At 43.8% G+C, this 20,146-nt stretch overlaps 1 protein-coding gene across 1 annotated transcript in view; it reads right to left on the bottom strand.

Annotated features, from left to right (window-relative positions):
* LOC138676820 (prostaglandin reductase 1-like) overlaps positions 1-20,146 on the bottom strand; it is a 79,701-nt gene that overhangs the window by 57,542 nt on the left and 2,013 nt on the right. Inside the window, exon 2 of the mRNA XM_069766472.1 lies at positions 11,188-11,309. Within this exon, the coding sequence (XP_069622573.1) occupies positions 11,188-11,293 (106 nt within the window). The 5' untranslated portion in view covers positions 11,294-11,309. The remainder of the gene's footprint in view (positions 1-11,187; positions 11,310-20,146) is intronic.

The raw sequence follows: 20,146 nt of genomic DNA, 5'->3' as shown, positions 1-20,146 counted from the left end.
GCATAATATATGGCACAATGATTCTCTATGCCCCTGCTCCTATCTGCCGTATTTTACTGATCAGTATTATACGGCTTTCTACGGCCGTAGAAAATCGCAGCATGCTGCGTTTGTCACCGTATTGCGCAAATAAAACGTCAATGAAAGTCTATGGAAGCCCCAAAAATACGGATTACACACGGACCAGCAGTGTGACTTGCAAGAAATACGCAGCGCTGTTAGAGAGAAAAGCCGGCAATTCAGTGCGGTGTACAGTAAAATCACACTGACAGCTTAAAGTAGAATAGGTAGAATAAATGTGTACATATATATATATATATATATATATATATATATATATATATATATATATATATATATATATATATATATATATATATGTCATTGAGACACATATATGTATATATATTAATGTTTCATCCAGCGGCTTTTGCTTTCTCCTTCCTAAACCCGACATGATATGAGACATGGTTTACATACAGTAAACCATCTCATATCCCCGTTTTTTTTTTTTGCATACTCCAGACTACTAATGTTAGTAGTGTGTATATGCAAAATTTGGCCGTTCTAGCTATTAATTTAAAGGGTTAAATCGCGGAAAAAATTGTCGTGGGCTCCCGCACAATTTTCTCCGCCAGAGTAGTAAAGCCAGTGACTGAGGGCAGATATTAATAGCCTGGAGAGGGTCCATGGTTATTGGCCCCCCCCCTGGCTAAAAACACCTGCCCCAGCCACCCCAGAAAAGGCACATCTGGAAGATGCGCCTATTCTGGCACTTGGCCACTCTCTTCCCATTCCCGTGTAGCGGTGGGATATGGGGTAATGAAGGGTTAATGCCACCTTGCTATTGTAAGGTGACATTAAGCCAAATTAATAATGGAGAGGCATCAATTATGACACCTATCCATTATTAATCCACTACTAGTAAAGGGTTAAAAAAAAACACAAACACTATTAAAAATTTTAATGAAAAAAAATCACAAAGGTTGTTGTAATAATTTATTCTACGCTCAATCTACTCACTGAAGACCCTTGATCTGTAACAAAGTCAAAATAATAAACCAACAATATACATACCTTCTGAAGATCTGTAACGTCCAACGATGTAAATCCATCTGAAGGGGTTAAAATATTTTGCAGCCACGAGCTCTGCTAATGCAGCGGTGCTCAGTGGCTGCAAAACCCCTGGGAATGAAGGTAAAGTAGGTCAATGACCTATATTTACCTTCATTTGCGGTGAGGCGCCCTCTGCTGGTTGTCCCTAGATCGTGGGAACTTTCCTAGAAAGCTCCCTGGCTCGAGTTCATAAGAGGGCGCCCTCTGCTGGTTGTCCTCATATGAACTCAAGCCTGGGAGCTTTCTAGGAAAGTTCCCACGCTCCAGGAACAACCAGCAGAGGGCGCCTCACCGCAAATGAAGGTAAATATAGGTCATTGACCTACTTTACCTTCATTCCCCGGGGTTTTGCAGCCACGGAGCACCGCTGCATTAGCAGAGCTCGTGGCTGCAAAATATTTTAACCCCTTCAGATGGATTTACATCGTTGGACGTTACAGATCTTCAGAAGGTATGTATATTGTTGGTTTATTATTTTGACTTTGTTACAGATCGAGGGTCTTCAGTGAGTGGATTGAGCGTAGAATAAATTACTACAACAACCTTTGTGATTTTTTCATTAAAATCATTTTTAATAATGTGTGTTTTTTTTAACCCTTTACTAGTATTGGATTAATAATGGATAGGTGTCATAATTGACGCCTCTCCATTATTAATTTGGCTTAATGTCACCTTACAGTAGCAAGGTGGCATTAACCCTTCATTACCCCATATCCCACCGCTACACGGGAATGGGAAGAGAGTGGCCAAGTGCCAGAATAGGCGCATCTTCCAGATGTGCCTTTTCTGGGGTGGCTGGGGGCAGGTGTTTTTAGCCAGGGGGGGGGGGGGGGGGGCAATAACCAAGGACCCTCTCCAGGCTATTAATATCTGCCCTCAGTCACTGGCTTTACTACTCTGGCGGAGAAAATTGTGCGGGAGCCCACGCCAATTTTTTCCGCCATTTAACCCTTTAAATTAATAGCTAGAACGGCCAAATTTTGCATATACACACTACTAACATTAGTACTGTGGAATATGCAAAAAAAAATGGTGATATGAGATGGTTTACTGTATGTAAACCATGTCTCATATCATGTCGGGTTTAGGAAGGAGATAGCAAAAGCCGGTAATTGAATTACCGGCTTTAAAGCAATCTCGCGCTGTATGAAGTAATAAATATATATATTAGTTTTTTGGTTTTTTTTACACATGGATCCCTTGTATAGCCGTATGTCGGTTTTGCAAGCCTGCGATAAAAACACGCAGTACGGATGCCATACGGATTACACGGAGGATGCCATGCGCAAAAGACGCTGACACACCCTGCCTAAGGAGGAGCTACGGACCTCTATTTTGGGGACTTTTCAGCGTATTACGGCCGTAATATACGGACCGTATTTTCATATGCTGTGTGTGACGCCGGCCTTAGTGTTGTGGCATTTACAAAATTTACCCCCACCCACAATGGCGATCCAACTCTTCTTAGCACTTGGTTTTAGCAGAAAATTGTAGGTTTTTATTGAAACATTTTGTTACATGACTGATGAATGTTTATTCCATTTTTGTGGCAACAAACTTCAAATATCACTTTTTCATGAAGTGACTCCAGCCTTAAAATGATACCTGGGTTAATAAAATCCTTTGTGTGGTTGTGGTTTAATCCTTATTTTCAGGATTTAGTTAATTATATGGCTGTGCTGTGGGGTGGCCTGTGTGAGGTTAACATATGGAGTATTATATACACATACTGGGGGGAAAGAAAAAAAAAAAAAAAAAAAAAAAAAAAAAAACACACACACACACACCTTCTGCTGCCCTGGAGCATAATCGCATGTGTACCAGAATGTTTTCTCCTCTTCAGCAAGATGGCTCCGCTGGCACATATGCAGTAGTAGCACCTCTATACACTAATAGCTGCTACTGCACAAATTATATTATAATATATATATATATATATATGTATTTCAGGATAACCTCAACCCTCAGAGGATTTTTCTCTTTTTCCTCCAGTATGTATATATAAATATTCTTTATGTTAAATAGGGGGCAGCTCAGTGAGGGATCAGTGACCCTCTTTATTCTTGGAATGGATAAAGAGGATGATTTGAACCTTAAAGGGAACCTGTCACCTGAATTTGGCGGGACTGGTTTTGGGTCATATGGGCGGAGTTTTAGGGTGTTTGATTCACCCTTTCCTTACCCGCTGGCTGCATGCTGGCTGCAATATTGGATTGAAGTTCATTCTCTGTCCTCCATAGTAGATGCCTGCACAAGGCAAGATTGCCTTGCGCAGGCGTGTACTATGGAGGACAGAGAATGAACTTCAATCCAATATTGCAGCCAGCATGCAGCCAGCGGGTAAGGAAAGGGTGAATCAAACACCCAAAAACTCCGCCCATATGACCCAAAACCAGTCCCGCCAAATTCAGGTGACAGAGTCCCTTTAAAGGGAACCTGTCATCAGGCTTAGCCGATATAAGATACGACCATCGCCTTTCAGGGCTGATATACAGCATTCTATATTTCTGTTTATCTGCCCCAAACCCGACCTGTAAGAGAAGAAAAATAACTTTTATTCTCTCTTCTTGGTCCGGCGCCTCCCATCTTCTTACGATCGCCGTCCTCCTTCTTGCTTCGTGTGGATGACGCATCCCTGCATCATCAACATAGTCCGCTCGGCACTGCGCTCCTGCAACAGAATCCTTATCTGCTCTGTTGAGGGCAGAGCAAAGTACTGCAGTGCGCCGGGAAAGGTCAGCGAGGCCCAGCGCATTGCAGGATTTTGTTCTGCCGAGCAGACCGTGTGGATGATGCAGGGAGGGACAGTAAGTAAAGTGTGTGTATTGCGTTAGGATTAATAATTGGTCACATATCATTTACATACTCTAATAGAAATAGCGTTTATCACACTTAGGCATATTTCATAGTCCTTTATTTTGATGCTCTTATGCATCTTTACGTATAATGAACTCTTCATGTAAGTTTGTATACAGAGGAATGTAGGAGAATGTCTAAATTAACATATGTTTATGCATTACTAATATTGGTTTTCACGCTCTCTCTTCCCTCTTTATACAATTGTTTTGCACATCGGAGCACCTTTGCGCTTTATACGCACCTATAGTGCACTTGTCCTTTACATTTTCCCACTTTGTATAGAGTGTGTGTTCAAGTGCCGCTTAAACTGCATCTTTACCTTACGGTGAGCGCTCACTCAGACTTCCGATTGTGGGTTGCCGCGGAGATGCATCTGTGTTGCTTCTGGTTCCGCCCCCTGTCTTGATGCCTTGGACGGGGGCGTGGACTAGCGCCACGTTTCGCTGACCGGTGGTGACGTCACACCCGGCTTGTCGATGTGAGCGCCATTACAAACTGCTGCCACCACTGATTAACCACGCTATAAAAGCAACCACATGCCCACCTACCTCCAGAATAAACAAGTTAGATTATACTCACCCAGGGGCGGGCCCGATGCGGTCCGATCCTATGGGTGCTGTGGTGCAGGTCCAGCGCCTCCTATCTTCATGCGAAGACGTCCTCTTCTTTGCTTTCTGTCGCAGCTCCTGCGCTGGCGTACTTCGTCTGTCCTGTTGAGGGCAGAGCAAAGTACTGCAGTGCGCAGGCGCCGGGAAAGGTCAGAGAGCCCCGGAACCTGCACACTGCAGTACTTTGCTCTGCCGTCAACAGGCCAGATAAAGTACGCCTGCACAGGAGCCACAACAGGAAGCAAAGAAGAGGACATCATCGTATGACGGTGGGAGGTGCAAGACCCGGACCGCGATGCCCATCGAACCGCACAACACTGGGACCGCCCCTGGGTGAGTATAATCTAACTTGTTTTTCTCTTACTCCCATGACGGCACCACGGAGAGAGGGATCCGCCCTCAGGGACAGGAAACCCACAGGTTAAAAAGGCGGGACCTCTCCTCCACCTCAGTTTGGTTTCCTGTCCCTGACGGGGAACCCACAGTTACCTGACGTCGCGGGATACCGGGGACCATCTGGCCGAATTCAGGCAGCGGGGGGCCCTGCCGCGGTCGTAGGTGGAGGTTCTCCCTGAAGGCACAATCCGGGGTCGGCGGGCCTTGTACGAATGTGCAGGGAAGAGGCAGTGAAGAGGACACCAGTCTGCCTCTTTCCTTCAGCAGCAGCAGCTGGTAATAGGTAGCGGCGGCTACCTGGTATGTTACCGCCGGCTTAGGGCCCCGGGAGGAGGTGGCGGCGGTCACCAGCAGGAAGCGCCAACAGGAGACAGCAGCGGCGGCTGCTGCAAGGCTTCCGTCCCTCCTGGGAGCCGACAGGAGCACGCGCGCGCGTGGGGCTGGCGGCGCATGTGCGGCGGTCATTTCCGGGTCGGCGCAGGGCACCTCTGGGAATCTGGATGCTGCTTTGCGCCGTATGCTACAATATGAAAGCGGAAGAAAAAGAACGCTAGGGGCGAAGCCGCTGATCAACAAGTTTAAAAAAAAAAATAAAAAAAAACAGCTAGCAGAGGAAACTGCAATCCCCGCAGAGAGAAACGCCCGCAGCAGCGCCATCACCCGCAGCGGAGACCGCAACAGCAGGGCGGACCTGTGCAATGCCACAACTCGGGATCCCAATGCAGCAGAGGCTCCAGCGGATCCGGGAGAAAATCAACGGTTCAAATGGAGGAGGCTTCCCCAAACACCAGAACCGGTATCTCCCCCACATTAGGAGGGTAAGTGACCTCCGTGAATGTATATATTCCAAATAGGGATTCATTGTGGAAAGGCACATCGAAAATTACACATAAAGTGTGCCCACTTTGCTCCACAAATTTACCCGCTACCTGGGTAAAGAAACTCTATGCGACATGCTTAGAGAACACCATAAGTGAAGAAACCCCAAGATTCACTTCTGATCTTAAGGACTTAATTAAGTCTCAAGTGAAAGATGCGCTGAAAAGCGTAAAAAACCGTAAAAGAAACGCCAGGCCAGACATAAATCCCAGGAGTCTAGCGTTAACTATAATTCAGATAGCTCTACGTCCTCCTTTGCATCCTCAAAGGGTGGAATCTTATGTTTGACGGACTAGAACAAAGGAATCGCAGGGCGTTCCTGTTAAATAAAAAATTCGGGCCCTAATAAAAAAGGAGTGGTAAAGACCAGATAAAAAAGTCTGTTAACACCTAAGAAAAAATACCCATTCTACCAAAATTAGATGTCGCAATTGCGAAGACCTCTAAAAAAATAAAAATAATAATTTTTTGCATTGCCCTTTGAAAGCATAGGAACTCTCAAAGACCCTATGAATAAAAGGGCCGACATCTTCTTAGAAAAGGCTCCTGGGAAGCAGCTAGCGGGGGTTTAAATCCCGGGATAGCTGCTACATGTACTGCCAGAGCATGACTAGATCACCTGGAGACCCAATTAAAAGATAAGACTTCAAGAGAATCTATACTAGTCTCGGTGTCAGTAATGAGGGGGCCGCAGCATGTATAGCGAACTCCTCCATAAATTCAGTGAGACTGACAGCAAGATCAGCCTCATTCTCAAACGCAGCAAAAAGAGCGCTATGACTGAAGTGCTGGCCAGATGATCTACAAACTAAGGCCAAGCTTTGCTCCATACCATGTCAGGGCGAATTTTTATTCAGGCCTCCCTGGATGATATTCTTGGGAAAGCTGTGGACAAAGTAAAATAAAAAAAAACAAAAAAAAAAAACATAGTAACATAGTTAGTAAGGCCGAAAAAAGACATTTGTCCATCCAGTTCAGCCTATATTCCATCATAATAAATACCCAGATCTACGTCCTTCTACAGAACCTAATAATTGTATGATACAATATTGTTCTGCTCCAGGAAGACATCCAGGCCTCTCTTGAACCCCTCGACTGAGTTCGCCATCACCACCTCCTCAGGCAAGCAATTCCAGATTCTCACTGCCCTAACAGTAAAGAATCCTCTTCTATGTTGGTGGAAAAACCTTCTCTCCTCCAGACGCAAAGAATGCCCCCTTGTGCCCGTCACCTTCCTTGGTATAAACAGATCCTCAGCGAGATATTTGTATTGTCCCCTTATATACTTATACATGGTTATTAGATCGCCCCTCAGTCGTCTTTTTTCTAGACTAAATAATCCTAATTTCGCTAATCTATCTGGGTATTGTAGTTCTCCCATCCCCTTTATTAATTTTGTTGCCCTCCTTTGTACTCTCTCTAGTTCCATTATATCCTTCCTGAGCACCGGTGCCCAAAACTGGACACAGTACTCCATGTGCGGTCTAACTAGGGATTTGTACAGAGGCAGTATAATGCTCTCATCATGTGTATCCAGACCTCTTTTAATGCACCCCATGATCCTGTTTGCCTTGGCAGCTGCTGCCTGGCACTGGCTGCTCCAGGTAAGTTTATCATTAACTAGGATCCCCAAGTCCTTCTCCCTGTCAGATTTACCCAGTGGTTTCCCGTTCAGTGTGTAATGGTGATATTGATTCCCCCTTCCTAGGTTTTCCCAATCAGTCTCATAGACGGCCCTTTTCAAGGTTGAGGATGGGAGGACGAGATTTAAAGGCAGAGGCTTCATGTTTAACAAACAGGATAATAAGCGGCCCCAATGAAGGTGCGCCTCAGGTAGGAGGGAGACCGACATACTTTCTCCAAGTCGAAAAAAAAAAAAAAAAAAAAATCAGTAAACATAATCAAGACGGGTCTGAAGTTGAATTTCCATACGATGCCACATCATCAATTTGTCGCAACACCACAGAGGGAATCAGAGATCAAATAGCTGGCCATTCAAAAGTAAGTCTACAGTCTCCTTTTTAAAGAACGTCCTACAGGAGGTCCTACAGCAGGAGGGGACAACAGGTTTCTACTCCCCTCTTTTTCTATGGACAAAGCCAGATGGAACTTTCAGGACAATAATAAACCTGAAGAACTTAACCAAATACCTTATGATAGACAGCTTCAAGATGGAAACAATAAAATCATGTGTCAGAACCCTTCATCCGTCTTGCTTTATGACTGTAATAGACCTAAAGGACGCATACTACCATGTGCCGATCCATCCGGATCACCGAAAATATCTGAGTGGCGGTAGTGATGCAAGGGGAATTGAGGCATTATCAGTTCAAAGCTCTCCCCTTTGGTCTTGCCATAGCCCCGAGGGTGTTTAAAAAATTAATGGCAGAAGTGATGACTCACATAAGGGAACAAGAGGGATTAATTGTTCCTTATCTGGACGACCTCCCAGTGATGGGCAGATCCTCTCTCCATTGCAGTTAGCAGTCGGACAAAGTGACGACAGCCCTATCAAATCTGGGTTGGGTTTTGAACCTAGAGATATCCAAAATTATCCCAACACAAGTACAGCAGTACTGGGGGACAATAATAGACTAAAAAAAAAAAAAGTCGTCTAACAGAGTTAAAAATTTCCAACATGACACAATTGGTGGAGCACTTATAACATTCTCCAGTCTTTTCTTTAAGGAAAGTAATGTCTATATTAGGATCGATGACAGCCTGCATCCCGACGATCCAGGGGGCTCAGTATCATTCCAGAGATCTCCAGTGGGAAATCCCACCTAGAGGGAGATTTAGGAAAGCGCTTGGAAAACTCCTCGCAGACAATGACTTCCCTAGCCTGGTGGATAGACTCGACCAATCTCGCCAGGGGGGTTCCATGGATATGGCCGGTCTCAGTAACCCTCAACACGGATGCAATTCCATGGGGTTGGGGAGCTCACTTAAAAGATCAAATTGCCCAGGGGCCATGGTCAGAGGGGGAAAGCTCTTCACTTCAAACATGAAAGAGTTTTTTGGCAGTAAATACGCGCTAGACCATTTCTTAGTTCCCCTCCGTTCCCATCACGTAAGGGTACTGACAGACAACAGGACGGTAGTGGCGTATTTGAATCACCAGAGGGGTACGAGGTCCCAATCCCTGATGGAAGTAACGAAATCCATTCTTTTTCAAGCAGAATCCAACCTATCCTCCCTAACAGCCCTACTTATCAAAGGGTCAGAAAATCAGACAGCAGATTTCTTAGCAGAACACAGCTAAAACAGGGAATGAAACCAGCAAATATTCAATCACATAGTGGACCGTTGGGGGACCCCGGATATAGATCTATTCGAGAGCAGTCAACACCAGAAAACAGAGAAATTCTGTCCAATAAATCCACGGGGGAATCCAGAGACCGTAGACGCCTTTCTAATTCCCTGTAATTTCCAAATAACATACGCCTTTCCCCCGATAGCATTGATTCCATTAGTCCTGGGGAAATTCCAGGACGACAGAGCAAAGATGATCATGATAGCCCTTTTTCTTTTGGCCAAAAAGAACGCGGTTCCCAAGGCTACGCCTAATGTCGGTAACAGACCCTTGGGTCCTCCCTGAATCTTCTGCGCCAGGGGCCAATAAACCATCCACAAGTAAAAAAAAAAAAAAAAAAACTTGCATATGGCAGCCTGGAATTTGAGAGGGAACTTTTGACCAGGAAGGGTTTTCTCCAAATTTAGTCTGAACTCTGTTAACCAGTAGGAACCGAGTAACTACCAGTGCGTATGGCAAAGTCTGGAAAAGATTCCTCTCTAATTCAGGTATCAGCTTATCGGGAGAGACCCCAGTTCAGGAAATACTAGAATTCCTCCAAAAAGGATTAGAGAAAGGCTTGGCAACGAGAACTCTAAAAGTTCAAGTCGCAGCATTGGGCGCCCTTTATAACTGTGACTGGAAAGGGAACACTAGATTAAAAGGTTCGATAAAGCTTTAACTAGATCTAGGCCAGTGGTACATCATGCTACGCTTCCTGGGATCTGAACGTAGTACCTTCTGCACTAACCAAAGCGCCTTTTGAACCCTTATCAGGCTTCCTTAAAAATAGTTTCCCTGAAAACCTTCCTTCTGGTAGCACTAACCTCGGCTTGCAGGATCAGTGACTTACAGGCTCTATCAGCTTATCTGCCTCTAAACCAGATATAAAAGGACCGTGTAGTCTTTAAAACTGATCCATCCTCCCTTCCTAAAGTGGCATCACGCTTCCATAGATCCCAGGAGATATCCTTACCATGGTTTTGTCCAAACCCCAAAAAATAAAAAGGGGAAAAACCTTGCACACACTGGATGTGAAGAGATGTCTCACCCAATATATATATCAGCCATGAGGGAGTGTAGGAAAGGGAGGTCTCTGTTTGTCTATTTTCAGGGGCCAAACAAAGGACACAAAGCATCAACAGCCACGTTGGCAAGATGGATATGGGACGCCATTGCCCTGTCATACGCCTCATCCAAGGAAGCCACTCCAGAAGGAATTAAGGCTCATTCAACAAGATTGGTGGCGACCTCTTGGGCAGAGCGAGCTGGAGCATCACTTGACCAGATATGTAGAGCAGCCACTTGGTCCTCTTCCTCTACTTTCTTTAAGCACTACCAGCTTGACCTATCTTCCTCTTCAGACTTAACCTTCGGGGGAAGGGTTCTGGAGGCAGTAATCCCACCCTAAAACTCACATCCTATGAAATTCTCTCCGTGGTGCCGTCATGGGAGTAAGAGAATATCGTAGTTACTCACCGATAACGGTATTTCTCTGATCCCATGACGGCACCCGTATATTCCCTCCCTTCACATATGGGTGTGCACACTTCTAGTTAGCCATTAATGCTTAGCCACGCGGTGGGGAAAAGAAAAAAAAAAAAAAATTTTAATAACAATATAATGATGATAAACGATGACTTGAAAGACTTTCTGTGTGTGTAAATAACTACTTAAGTTACATATGAAGTCCTGTCAAGGATCTAAAAAACAAACTGAGGTGGAGGAGAGGTCCCGCCTTTTTAACCTGTGGGTTTCCTGTCCCTGAGGGCGGATCCCTCTCTCCGTGGTGCCGTCATGGGATCAGAGAAATACAGTTATCGGTGAGTAACTACGATATTCTTCTCTTTCAGGTTACATCCGGGGCTTATCTACAGCATTACAGAATACTGTAGATAAACCCCTGATGGCGGTGGCCTTAGCTTATAGGCAAATTTTGGGGTGACAGATTTCCTTTAAGTGTTTGTTATCCAAGAAGTAATATACAGACCACTCTTGGATAACCCTTTTAAAGTATGCAAAATTGGGTTACATTACCTCCATCTTTTAAAGGTGGCAGCTCTTTTTTTATAAGCTTGAAGTCCTCAGGTTTTGGTGCACCATCAAAGTGCTTCACCATTGTCCAGGACTTGGATACAACCATTATTTTTTTTATTCACCTAAAAAAAAAAAAAAAAAATAAGAATAATTTATAATATACATACAGTACATCTACTAAAATTGCCAAACACTGGACTCTATATAAGTACTGGTCAACAAATGGATCATCTGTTGTATCAGAAGAGAGAAATGGAAATGTTTGAAGACAAGTCTTCATTATTCAAAGTCGCTTCTCAACCACATTGGTAAGGGTATGCCAAGGAAACATCTCAGAGGACCATTCATAGAACTTAAGGGTCAATGAGCTTTAATAATAATAATTAGTGTTGAGCGACTTTTACTTTTATAGGATCGGGTCGGGTTTCACGAAACCCGACTTTTTCAAAAGTCGGGTCGAGTGAAATTGGCCGATCCTATAAAAAAGTCGGGGTCGGGGTCGGCCGAAACTCGAAACCCAATGCAGTGCATTGGGTTTCCAATGGTTCCCAGGGTCTGAAGGAGAGGAAACTCTCCTTCAGGCCCTGCGATCCATATTTAAGTGTAAAATAAAGAATTAAAATAAAAAATATCGCTATACTTACCCTGTGACGCGCCCTGGTACTAACCGGGAACCATCCTTCCTTCGAATCAGCGCTTCCAGGACCTGCGGTGACGTCGCGGCTTGTGATTGGTCGCGCGAGCGGTCATGCGACCAATCAGAAGCCGTGACGTCACCGCAGGTCCTGGAAGCGCTGATTTGAAGGAAGGAAGGCTGCCGGAAAGAAGCAGGGCGCGTCCGAGGGTGAGTATATACCTAATAGGAATATACTCACCCTCGGACGCGCCCTGCTTCTTTCCGGCAGCCTTCCTTCCTTCGAATCAGCGCTTCCAGGACCTTCGGTGACATTGCGGTGACGTCACGGCTTCTGATTGGTCGCGCGAGCGGTCACATGGGTGGTCGCGCGACCAATCACAAGCCGCGACGTCACCGCAGGTCCTGGAAGCGCTGATTCGAAGGAAGGAAGGTTCCCGGTTAGTACCAGGGCGCGTCAGAGGGTAAGTATAGCGATATTTTTTATTTTAATTCTTTATTTTACACTTAAATCTGAATTCCGATACCAATTCCCGATATCTTAAACATATCGGGAATCGGTATCGGAATTCCGATTCCAGATTCAGAAGATCGCCGACTTCATGGCCGACCCCACACAGGGGTCGGGTCGGGTTTCATGAAACCCGACTTTGCCAAAAGTCGGCGACTTCTGAAAATTGCCGACCCCTTTCGCTCAACCCTAATAATAATCTCTATTTTTATATAATGCTAACATATTCCTCAGCGCTTTACAGATATTATCGTCGCTGTCCCCGATGGGGCTCCCAATCTAAATTCCCTATAAGTATGTCTATGGAGTGGGGGAGGAAACCCACACAAACACAGAGAGAACATACAAACTCCTTGCAGATGTTGTCCTTGGTGGGGATTTGAACCCAGGACTCCAGTGCTACAAGGCTGCAGTGCTATCCACTGAGCCTACGTGCTACCCATGCTTTCTACATTAAGTGCTCATTCCCACTTGCAATGAAATCGGACCAATGCAATCCGATAAAAAATAAATAAGATTGAAATTGGACCAATGTTATTCTATGATTGTGTGTTCATTTCCATTTTTTTTCCAGCTCAGATCATTATGGGCGAGGTCTTAAGTATGGTTTAATTAAGAATTTTTAAAGGAGTCTGTGTCATTCTTTCAATTAAAGGACTTTATTCTGGGTGTCTGTGTTTCCTTACAATGTGACAATGTGGTTAGTAATGGGGGAGTCTTACTGACGCCTTTCAATTACTAACATCGGGGTTTGATGTCACCTAATATCAAACCCCCCCCCAACTATCACCCCACTTGCCACTGCTACAGGGCAAGTGGGATGAGCGAGGCCTAGTCCCAGAATTGGCGCATATTAGAGATGCACCTTTACTGGGGCAGCTGAGAGCTGATGTTTTTAGCCAGGGAGGGGCAGTATCCATGGCCCCTTCCTAGGCTATTAATATCAGCTCGCAGTTTTCTGCATAGCCTTTGCTGATTATTAAGACTATGTGCACAAGTTGCGGATTGGGGTGCAGAATTTTCCGCACAAAATCTGCATCTCCTGGCAGAAAACGCAGGTGCAGATTTGCCGCGGATTTTGTGTATTTTTGTGTGGATTTTCTGTGTTTTTTACCCCCTGCAGATTTTTATAATGGAAGGGGTCAGAAATGCTGCAGTTCCGCACAAAATAAGTAGAATGCTACTTCTTTTGATCCGCAGCAGTTTTCATGCAGATTTCTCCGCACCATTAGCAGAGCATTTTTTTTTCTATTGATTTACATTGTACTGTAAATCACTTTGCGGAACTGCAGCGTTTCTGCACGGAAAAATCCGCTGCGGACCTGCACTAATTCTGCATCGTGTGCACACAGTCTTATTATAGAGGGACTCAACATCTTTTTTGGGGTTCCCCCATTTTAATAGCCAGTAAAGGCTAAGTATACAGTTATGAGCTGATGTTAATAGCCTGGGAAGCTCCATGGGTATTGCCCCCTTCCCAGGCTTTAAACATCGGCCCCCAGCTGTCTGCTTTCCCTCTGCTGGTTACGAAAACTGTGCAGGAGCCCATTCCATTTTTTCCCAAAAATCATCTTTTATTAATTAAATACATGTACATTAAGCTGCACACACACTGTACTAAATGTATTTGTCACTGACATCTATATATCTACCTATTCTATATGTATTTACAGTATGTATTCCTTCTCTTCTACCCTGTCGGCTCCTGTAGTGATTTTACAGTACACGGCAGATGAATTGCCTGCTTTTCTTGCATCTATGTAATATATTATATACAGTGGGGCAAAAAAGTATTTAGTCAGTCAGCAATAGTGCAAGTTCCACCACTTAAAAAGATGAGAGGCGTCTGTAATTTACATCATAGGTAGACCTCAACTATGGGAGACAAACTGAGAAAAAAAAATCCAGAAAATCACATTGTCTGTTTTTTTAACATTTTATTTGCATATTATGGTGGAAAATAAGTATTTGGTCAGAAACAAAATTTCATCTCAATACTTTGCAATATATCCTTTGTTGGCAATGACAGAGGTCAAACGCTTTCTGTAAGTCTTCACAAGGTTGCCACACACTGTTGTTGGTAAGTTGGCCCATTCCTCCATGCAGATCTCCTCTAGAGCAGTGATGTTTTTGGCTTTTCGCTTGGCAACACGGACTTTCAACTCCCTCCAAAGGTTTTCTATAGGGTTGAGATCTGGAGACTGGCTAGGCCACTCCAGGACCTTGAAATGCTTCTCACGAAGCCACTCCTTCGTTGCCCTGGCGGTGTGCTTTGGATCATTGTCATGTTGAAAGACCCAGCCACGTTTCATCTTCAATGCCCTTGCTGATGGAAGGAGGTTTGCACTCAAAATCTCACGATACATGGCCCCATTCATTCTTTCATGTACCCGGATCAGTCATCCTGGCCCCTTTGAAGAGAAACAGCCCCAAAGCATGATGTTTCCACCACCATGCATTACAGTAGGTATGGTGTTTGATGGATGCAACTCAGTATTCTTTTCCCTCCAAACACGACAAGTTGTGTTTCTACCAAACAGTTCCAGTTTGGTTTCATCAGACCATAGGGCATTCTCCCAAAACTCCTCTGGATCATCCAAATGCTCTCTAGCAAACTTCAGACGGGCCCGGACATGTACTGGCTTAAGCAGTGGGACACGTCTGGCACTGCAGGATCTGAGTCCATGGTGGCGTAGTGTGTTACTTATGGTAGACCTTGTTACATTGGTCCCAGCTCTTTGCAGTTCATTCACTAGGTCCCCCTGCGTGGTTCTGGGATTTTTGCTCACCGTTCTTGTGATCATTCTGACCCCACGGGGTGGGATTTTGCGTGGAGCCCCAGATCGAGGGAGATTATCAGTGGTCTTGTATGTCTTCCATTTTCTAATTATTGCTCCCACTGTTGATTTCTTCACTCCAAGCTGGTTGGCTATTGCAGATTCAGTCTTCCCAGCCTGGTGCAGGGCTACAATTTTGTTTCTGGTGTCCTTTGTCAGCTCTTTGGTCTTCACCATAGTGGAGTTTGGAGTCAGACTGTTTGAGGGTGTGCACAGGTGTCTTTTTATACTGATAACAAGTTTAAACAGGTGCCATTACTACAGGTAATGAGTGGAGGAAAGAGGAGACTCTTAAAGAAGTTGTTACAGGTCTGTGAGAGCCAGAAATCTTGATTGTTTGTTTCTGACCAAATACTTATTTTCCACCATAATATGCAAAAAAAAATGATAAAAAAACAGACAATGTAATTTTCTGGATTTTTTTTCTCAGTTTGTCTCCAATAGTTGAGGTCTACCTATGATGTAAATTACAGACGCCTCTCATCTTTTTAAGTGGTGGAACTTGCACTATTGCTGACTGACTAAATACTTTCTTGCCCCACTGTATGTATTATATGTGTATATATCTATTCTAACCTGTCACTCTGATTTACCTGTATGCGTCGCATGAATTGCTGATATATATATATATATATATATAATTATGTGTAAATGACTTCGAGAATTTTTCTATGTAAAAGCTCATGTTAAAAATCGCTTTGCAGTCAGATAGCAATCACACTGCATTTGATGTACATGGCATGCTAGGTGTGAAAAATCAGATTGTACTCGCATAAAAAAAGCATGACACTCACATTACACTCGTCTAACTCTCCTGCATCAAAATCAGGCCAATTTTATAATCGCAAGTCTAGGAGTATGTGTGGTCATTCTGGAATGTTCTAAGTCACAATAAACAAATGTGTGTGAATAAAGAAAGTCTTGTGGCAAGAAATGAACATTTTTCCCTCTCTCTCTCCTAGAGGAGAAAGCAAAGAATGATAGTTGTTATTTTACTTTAACCACAAAGTCAACTGATGTTAACATTTGTCAAGTCATTCCTGAGCTCCTGCACCTCTTACATAATAAGGTGGATGTAGGGTTAATCAGTTACCATAGCTTCCACTCAGTATGACACAGCATATAGCTTAGCACTACCTGTTTCTTTGACAGCCCAACTTTAACTCATTGTGGTACAGCAATGTAATAAAGCATTAAGTTTACCAGGTCCTTTAACATTAATGGCTTATCCTTAGGAGATTGGTGTGGATGCAGAGAATAGAGCACAATCAAGGAACTGTTTTAATAAATCATTATCTTCCTGCAATTACTGCACTACCCTTCATTCTTTACCAGGCTCAACACTGAATGTTTAGTAGCTGCTGTATTACAGATTACTAAAGCATTAGGCTATATTCACACTTTGCGGATTTTGCTGCGGATCTGCAGCAGATTTGACCGCTGCGGATCCGCAGCAGTTTCCCATGAGTTTACATTACAATGTAAACCTATGGGAAACAAAAAAACGCTGTGCACATGCTGCAGAAAAATCCGCGCGGAAACGCTGCGGATTACATTCCGCAGCATGTCACTTCTTTTCTGCGGATTTTCACCTGCTCCAATAGAAAACTGCAGATGAAAATCCGCAGAAGAAACCGCAGTAAAAACCGCAACGGGTTTTCACTGCGGATTTTGGAATTCTGCTGCGGAAAAATCCGCAGTGGAATCTGCAAAGTGTGAACATAGCCTTATCATTTATGTGAATCGAACGGACCTTTAGGCCGGTGTCACACTTAACGTGTGAAAAATCGGTCCGATTTTCTCAGCCGAGAGTCGCACAAGTGTTCTCTGTATGGTCATCCGTGTGTAATGCATTTGCAATGCGATTTTCTCGCATCTAAGTATCTGTATGACCCTACATTTCTCACTGCTTTTCCCCAATTAATTTAATGGCTCATTGGGCTGAAATGAGCAAAATGTGTGCGTATTTCTCGCAAGTCACACTGATGGTCCGTGTGGTGTCTGGTTTTTCCTCGCACCCATAGACTTGCATTGGCGAGACTCGGCAGATATACTGTGCAAATTGCGGCATGCTGTGATTTCACTCGCACGTAGAATGTGCCCAAGAAAAAAAAAAAAAAAATACGGTGATGTGAGCTGCCCCCATAGATTAACACTGGTCCGAGTGCTATGCGATATTTTCTCACATAGCACTCGTCCGTATCATAATGGTCTTTCTCAGAAGGCACTGAGTCTGCAGTCACTACATGATTACTGGATCGTGACAGTATGCAATACGCATACTGTGTTCCTAAGGCTAGGTTCAGATTGCGTTAGTGCAATCCGTTTAGTGCCTAGCGCTAGCGGATTGCGCTAACGCAATGTGTTGTAAAGGGGTCGCGTTAAACGTCCCCGCTCTCGCAGATCTCCGATCTGCGAGAGTGGGGTACGGACCGCGGGCGCGCCTTGGACGCTGCAAGCAGTGTCCGCGGCGCGCCACAAAACACCGGCACATCGCTAGCGCGTGCCGAAAATGGCATGCGCTAGTGATGCGCGTCCCCATTGCTGTTAATGGGCGCGCTAACGGACGCGTTGCACTGCGTTAATTTCGCCATGCAACGCTGTCCATTAGCACGGTCCCATTAACGCAATGGGAACCTAGCCTAAGGCCGGTGTGTGGTCACATACCAACTAGACGCTTTGCTCAATTATCTTCTATTCGAAGAAGCAGGGTGAGACTAGTCAGCATGTGACCACAAGGGTTACTAGTTCTAGCACTTCCAACAAAGTAGACACTCCAGCTCCAGCAAGATGGATAAAAAGTTGCAAATTTTATTAATCCAAAGTGGCAATAAAAGCAGAAAAATTCCTTACAAAAAGTGGACCAGACAGGTGATTGTAAGAATACGGCTACGCGTTTCGACCTATAGCGGTCTTACTCATGCCCATGTTGCTCCAGGAATGAGCGCGCTATATCTCCCATACAGGCTTAAGACACGCCCCCCACATCACATGACAGGTTCGTAAGGTCCTAGAGCTACAAATGTCTGAACATATTAAAAATAGACTATAACATACACAACATACTAAAACACTAACAATAGTGATACATGATTTCACTTTTCTTGTTCATGCCTGCAGGATAACGAGTATTTAGATTGTAGATCCAAAAAGCCTCTCTAGTGAGCAGGCGTCTCCTTGAATCTCCTCCGCGATGTGACATATACACTTTCTCAATACCCTGCACCCTTAGAGCGGTGATGTCCCCATTATGTTGTAAATTAAAATGTCTCGATACCATAGAGATATTTTTATTTGTATTTCTTATATTGGGGTTAATAGCGTCTCTAATGTGTTCAGTTATTCGAGTTTTTAATTTACGTGACGTACACCCTATATAAGAGATCTGGCATAATATGCAATCTACCTTATATACCACATTTTTCGTATGGCAATTTATAAAACTATTTATTTTATACTCTTTGGTATTATCCGAATTCTGGAAAATGTTACTTACTTGTATATGTGCACAGGTGCTACATGCAGAAGTCCCACATCTAAAAAAACCCTTACATTCCAGCCATGTACTGGATCTGGGTTTATTGGAAACAGAGGAAGAGTTTGGGGCAATTGAATCACCAATAGTACGTGCCCTTCTCGCCACCACATTTATTCCATCCTTCAAAATATCCGACAATATTTCATCCTCATATAGGATAGATAATCTCCTGTTGATAATACCTTTGATTTGATTGAATTGGGAGGAAAATTGCAAACACACATAAGGTTTTTTGTCATAGATTATCACTATTTGGAACTAATAAATCCTCCCTCCGTTTTCTATTGACTACGTTTGCGGCTCTTCTTAAAGTCCAACTAGGGTATTTACGGTTTTTAAATTTGTTGTTTAATTTATTAAATTCCTTCTGTCTATCCTCCTCCCCACTGCAATTGCGTTTGGACCTAATAAATTCTCCCACAGGTATGGATCTAATAGTGTGGGCTGGATGGCTACTCTCCGCGTGCAGCAATGTGTTCCCACTAATGGGTTTTGTATGCGTCTTACTTATAATTTTCTCCCCAACACATCCGCACAGATCCAGATCCAAAAATGAAATGTTAAACTGATCACAAACAAAAGTGAACTTGATACCGCAATCATTAGAATTAATGTATTCTACAAGTCCCGGTATGGCAGAGCTGGAGCTGCATGGGCATGAGTAAGACCGCTATAGGTCGAAACGCGTAGCCGTATTCTTACAATCACCTGTCTGGTCCACTTTTTGCAAGGAATTTTTCTGCTTTTATTGCCACTTTGGATTAATAAAATTTGCAACTTTTTATCCATCTTGCTGGAGCTGGAGCGTCTACTTTGTTGGAAGTGCTGCTGCTGGACGTCTGGATCAGGACGGGCTCCTGTGCTCCGCTTTCGATGGTCTGGTTGGTGAGCTGGCTGCGACTTTTTTAGTCGTTTTTTTTTCTTCTTGTTTTTGTTACTAGTTCTACTTTTTCTCGACAATTTATAAAAAAAAAAAAAAAATCAATATATTTTACCGACATTGTAAAACTATAATAAATCATTATGATTATAAGTGATACATGCCTACAACACATAATTCTGTACGAAGATACATTCACTGTAAAATGATGGCAATTGCAGTAAAATTATTCGTATAAGTTATGCATGTTAGCTTAAAAAAAAAAAAAAAAAAAAAATCACTGACAATTTTTTTTTTACATGGACAGGGCAAAAATGTACCCTATTTTTATGGACTGTCCTGAAATGTATGGACAGTTGGCAATCCTGGTGAATACATTCAGTCATGTTATTGCATCCCCGCACGGGGAATCGTAACAGTGTGCACATCGCACCCTCATGATTCAACAGTCACAGAGTCTCTGCAGATTTTTCTTTGGAGAATAGACAACCCCTTCAATAGAAGGCATATGCATACTAAGGGTATGTGCACAGGTTGCGCTTTTGACGCTGCGGATCCG

The sequence above is a fragment of the Ranitomeya imitator genome, chromosome 1 (assembly GCF_032444005.1).
Source record: "Ranitomeya imitator isolate aRanImi1 chromosome 1, aRanImi1.pri, whole genome shotgun sequence".
In the NCBI taxonomy this organism is placed as follows: domain Eukaryota; kingdom Metazoa; phylum Chordata; class Amphibia; order Anura; family Dendrobatidae; genus Ranitomeya; species Ranitomeya imitator.
Note: the sequence above shows the minus strand (reverse complement) of the source record. Positions and strands in the feature narration are given on the sequence as shown.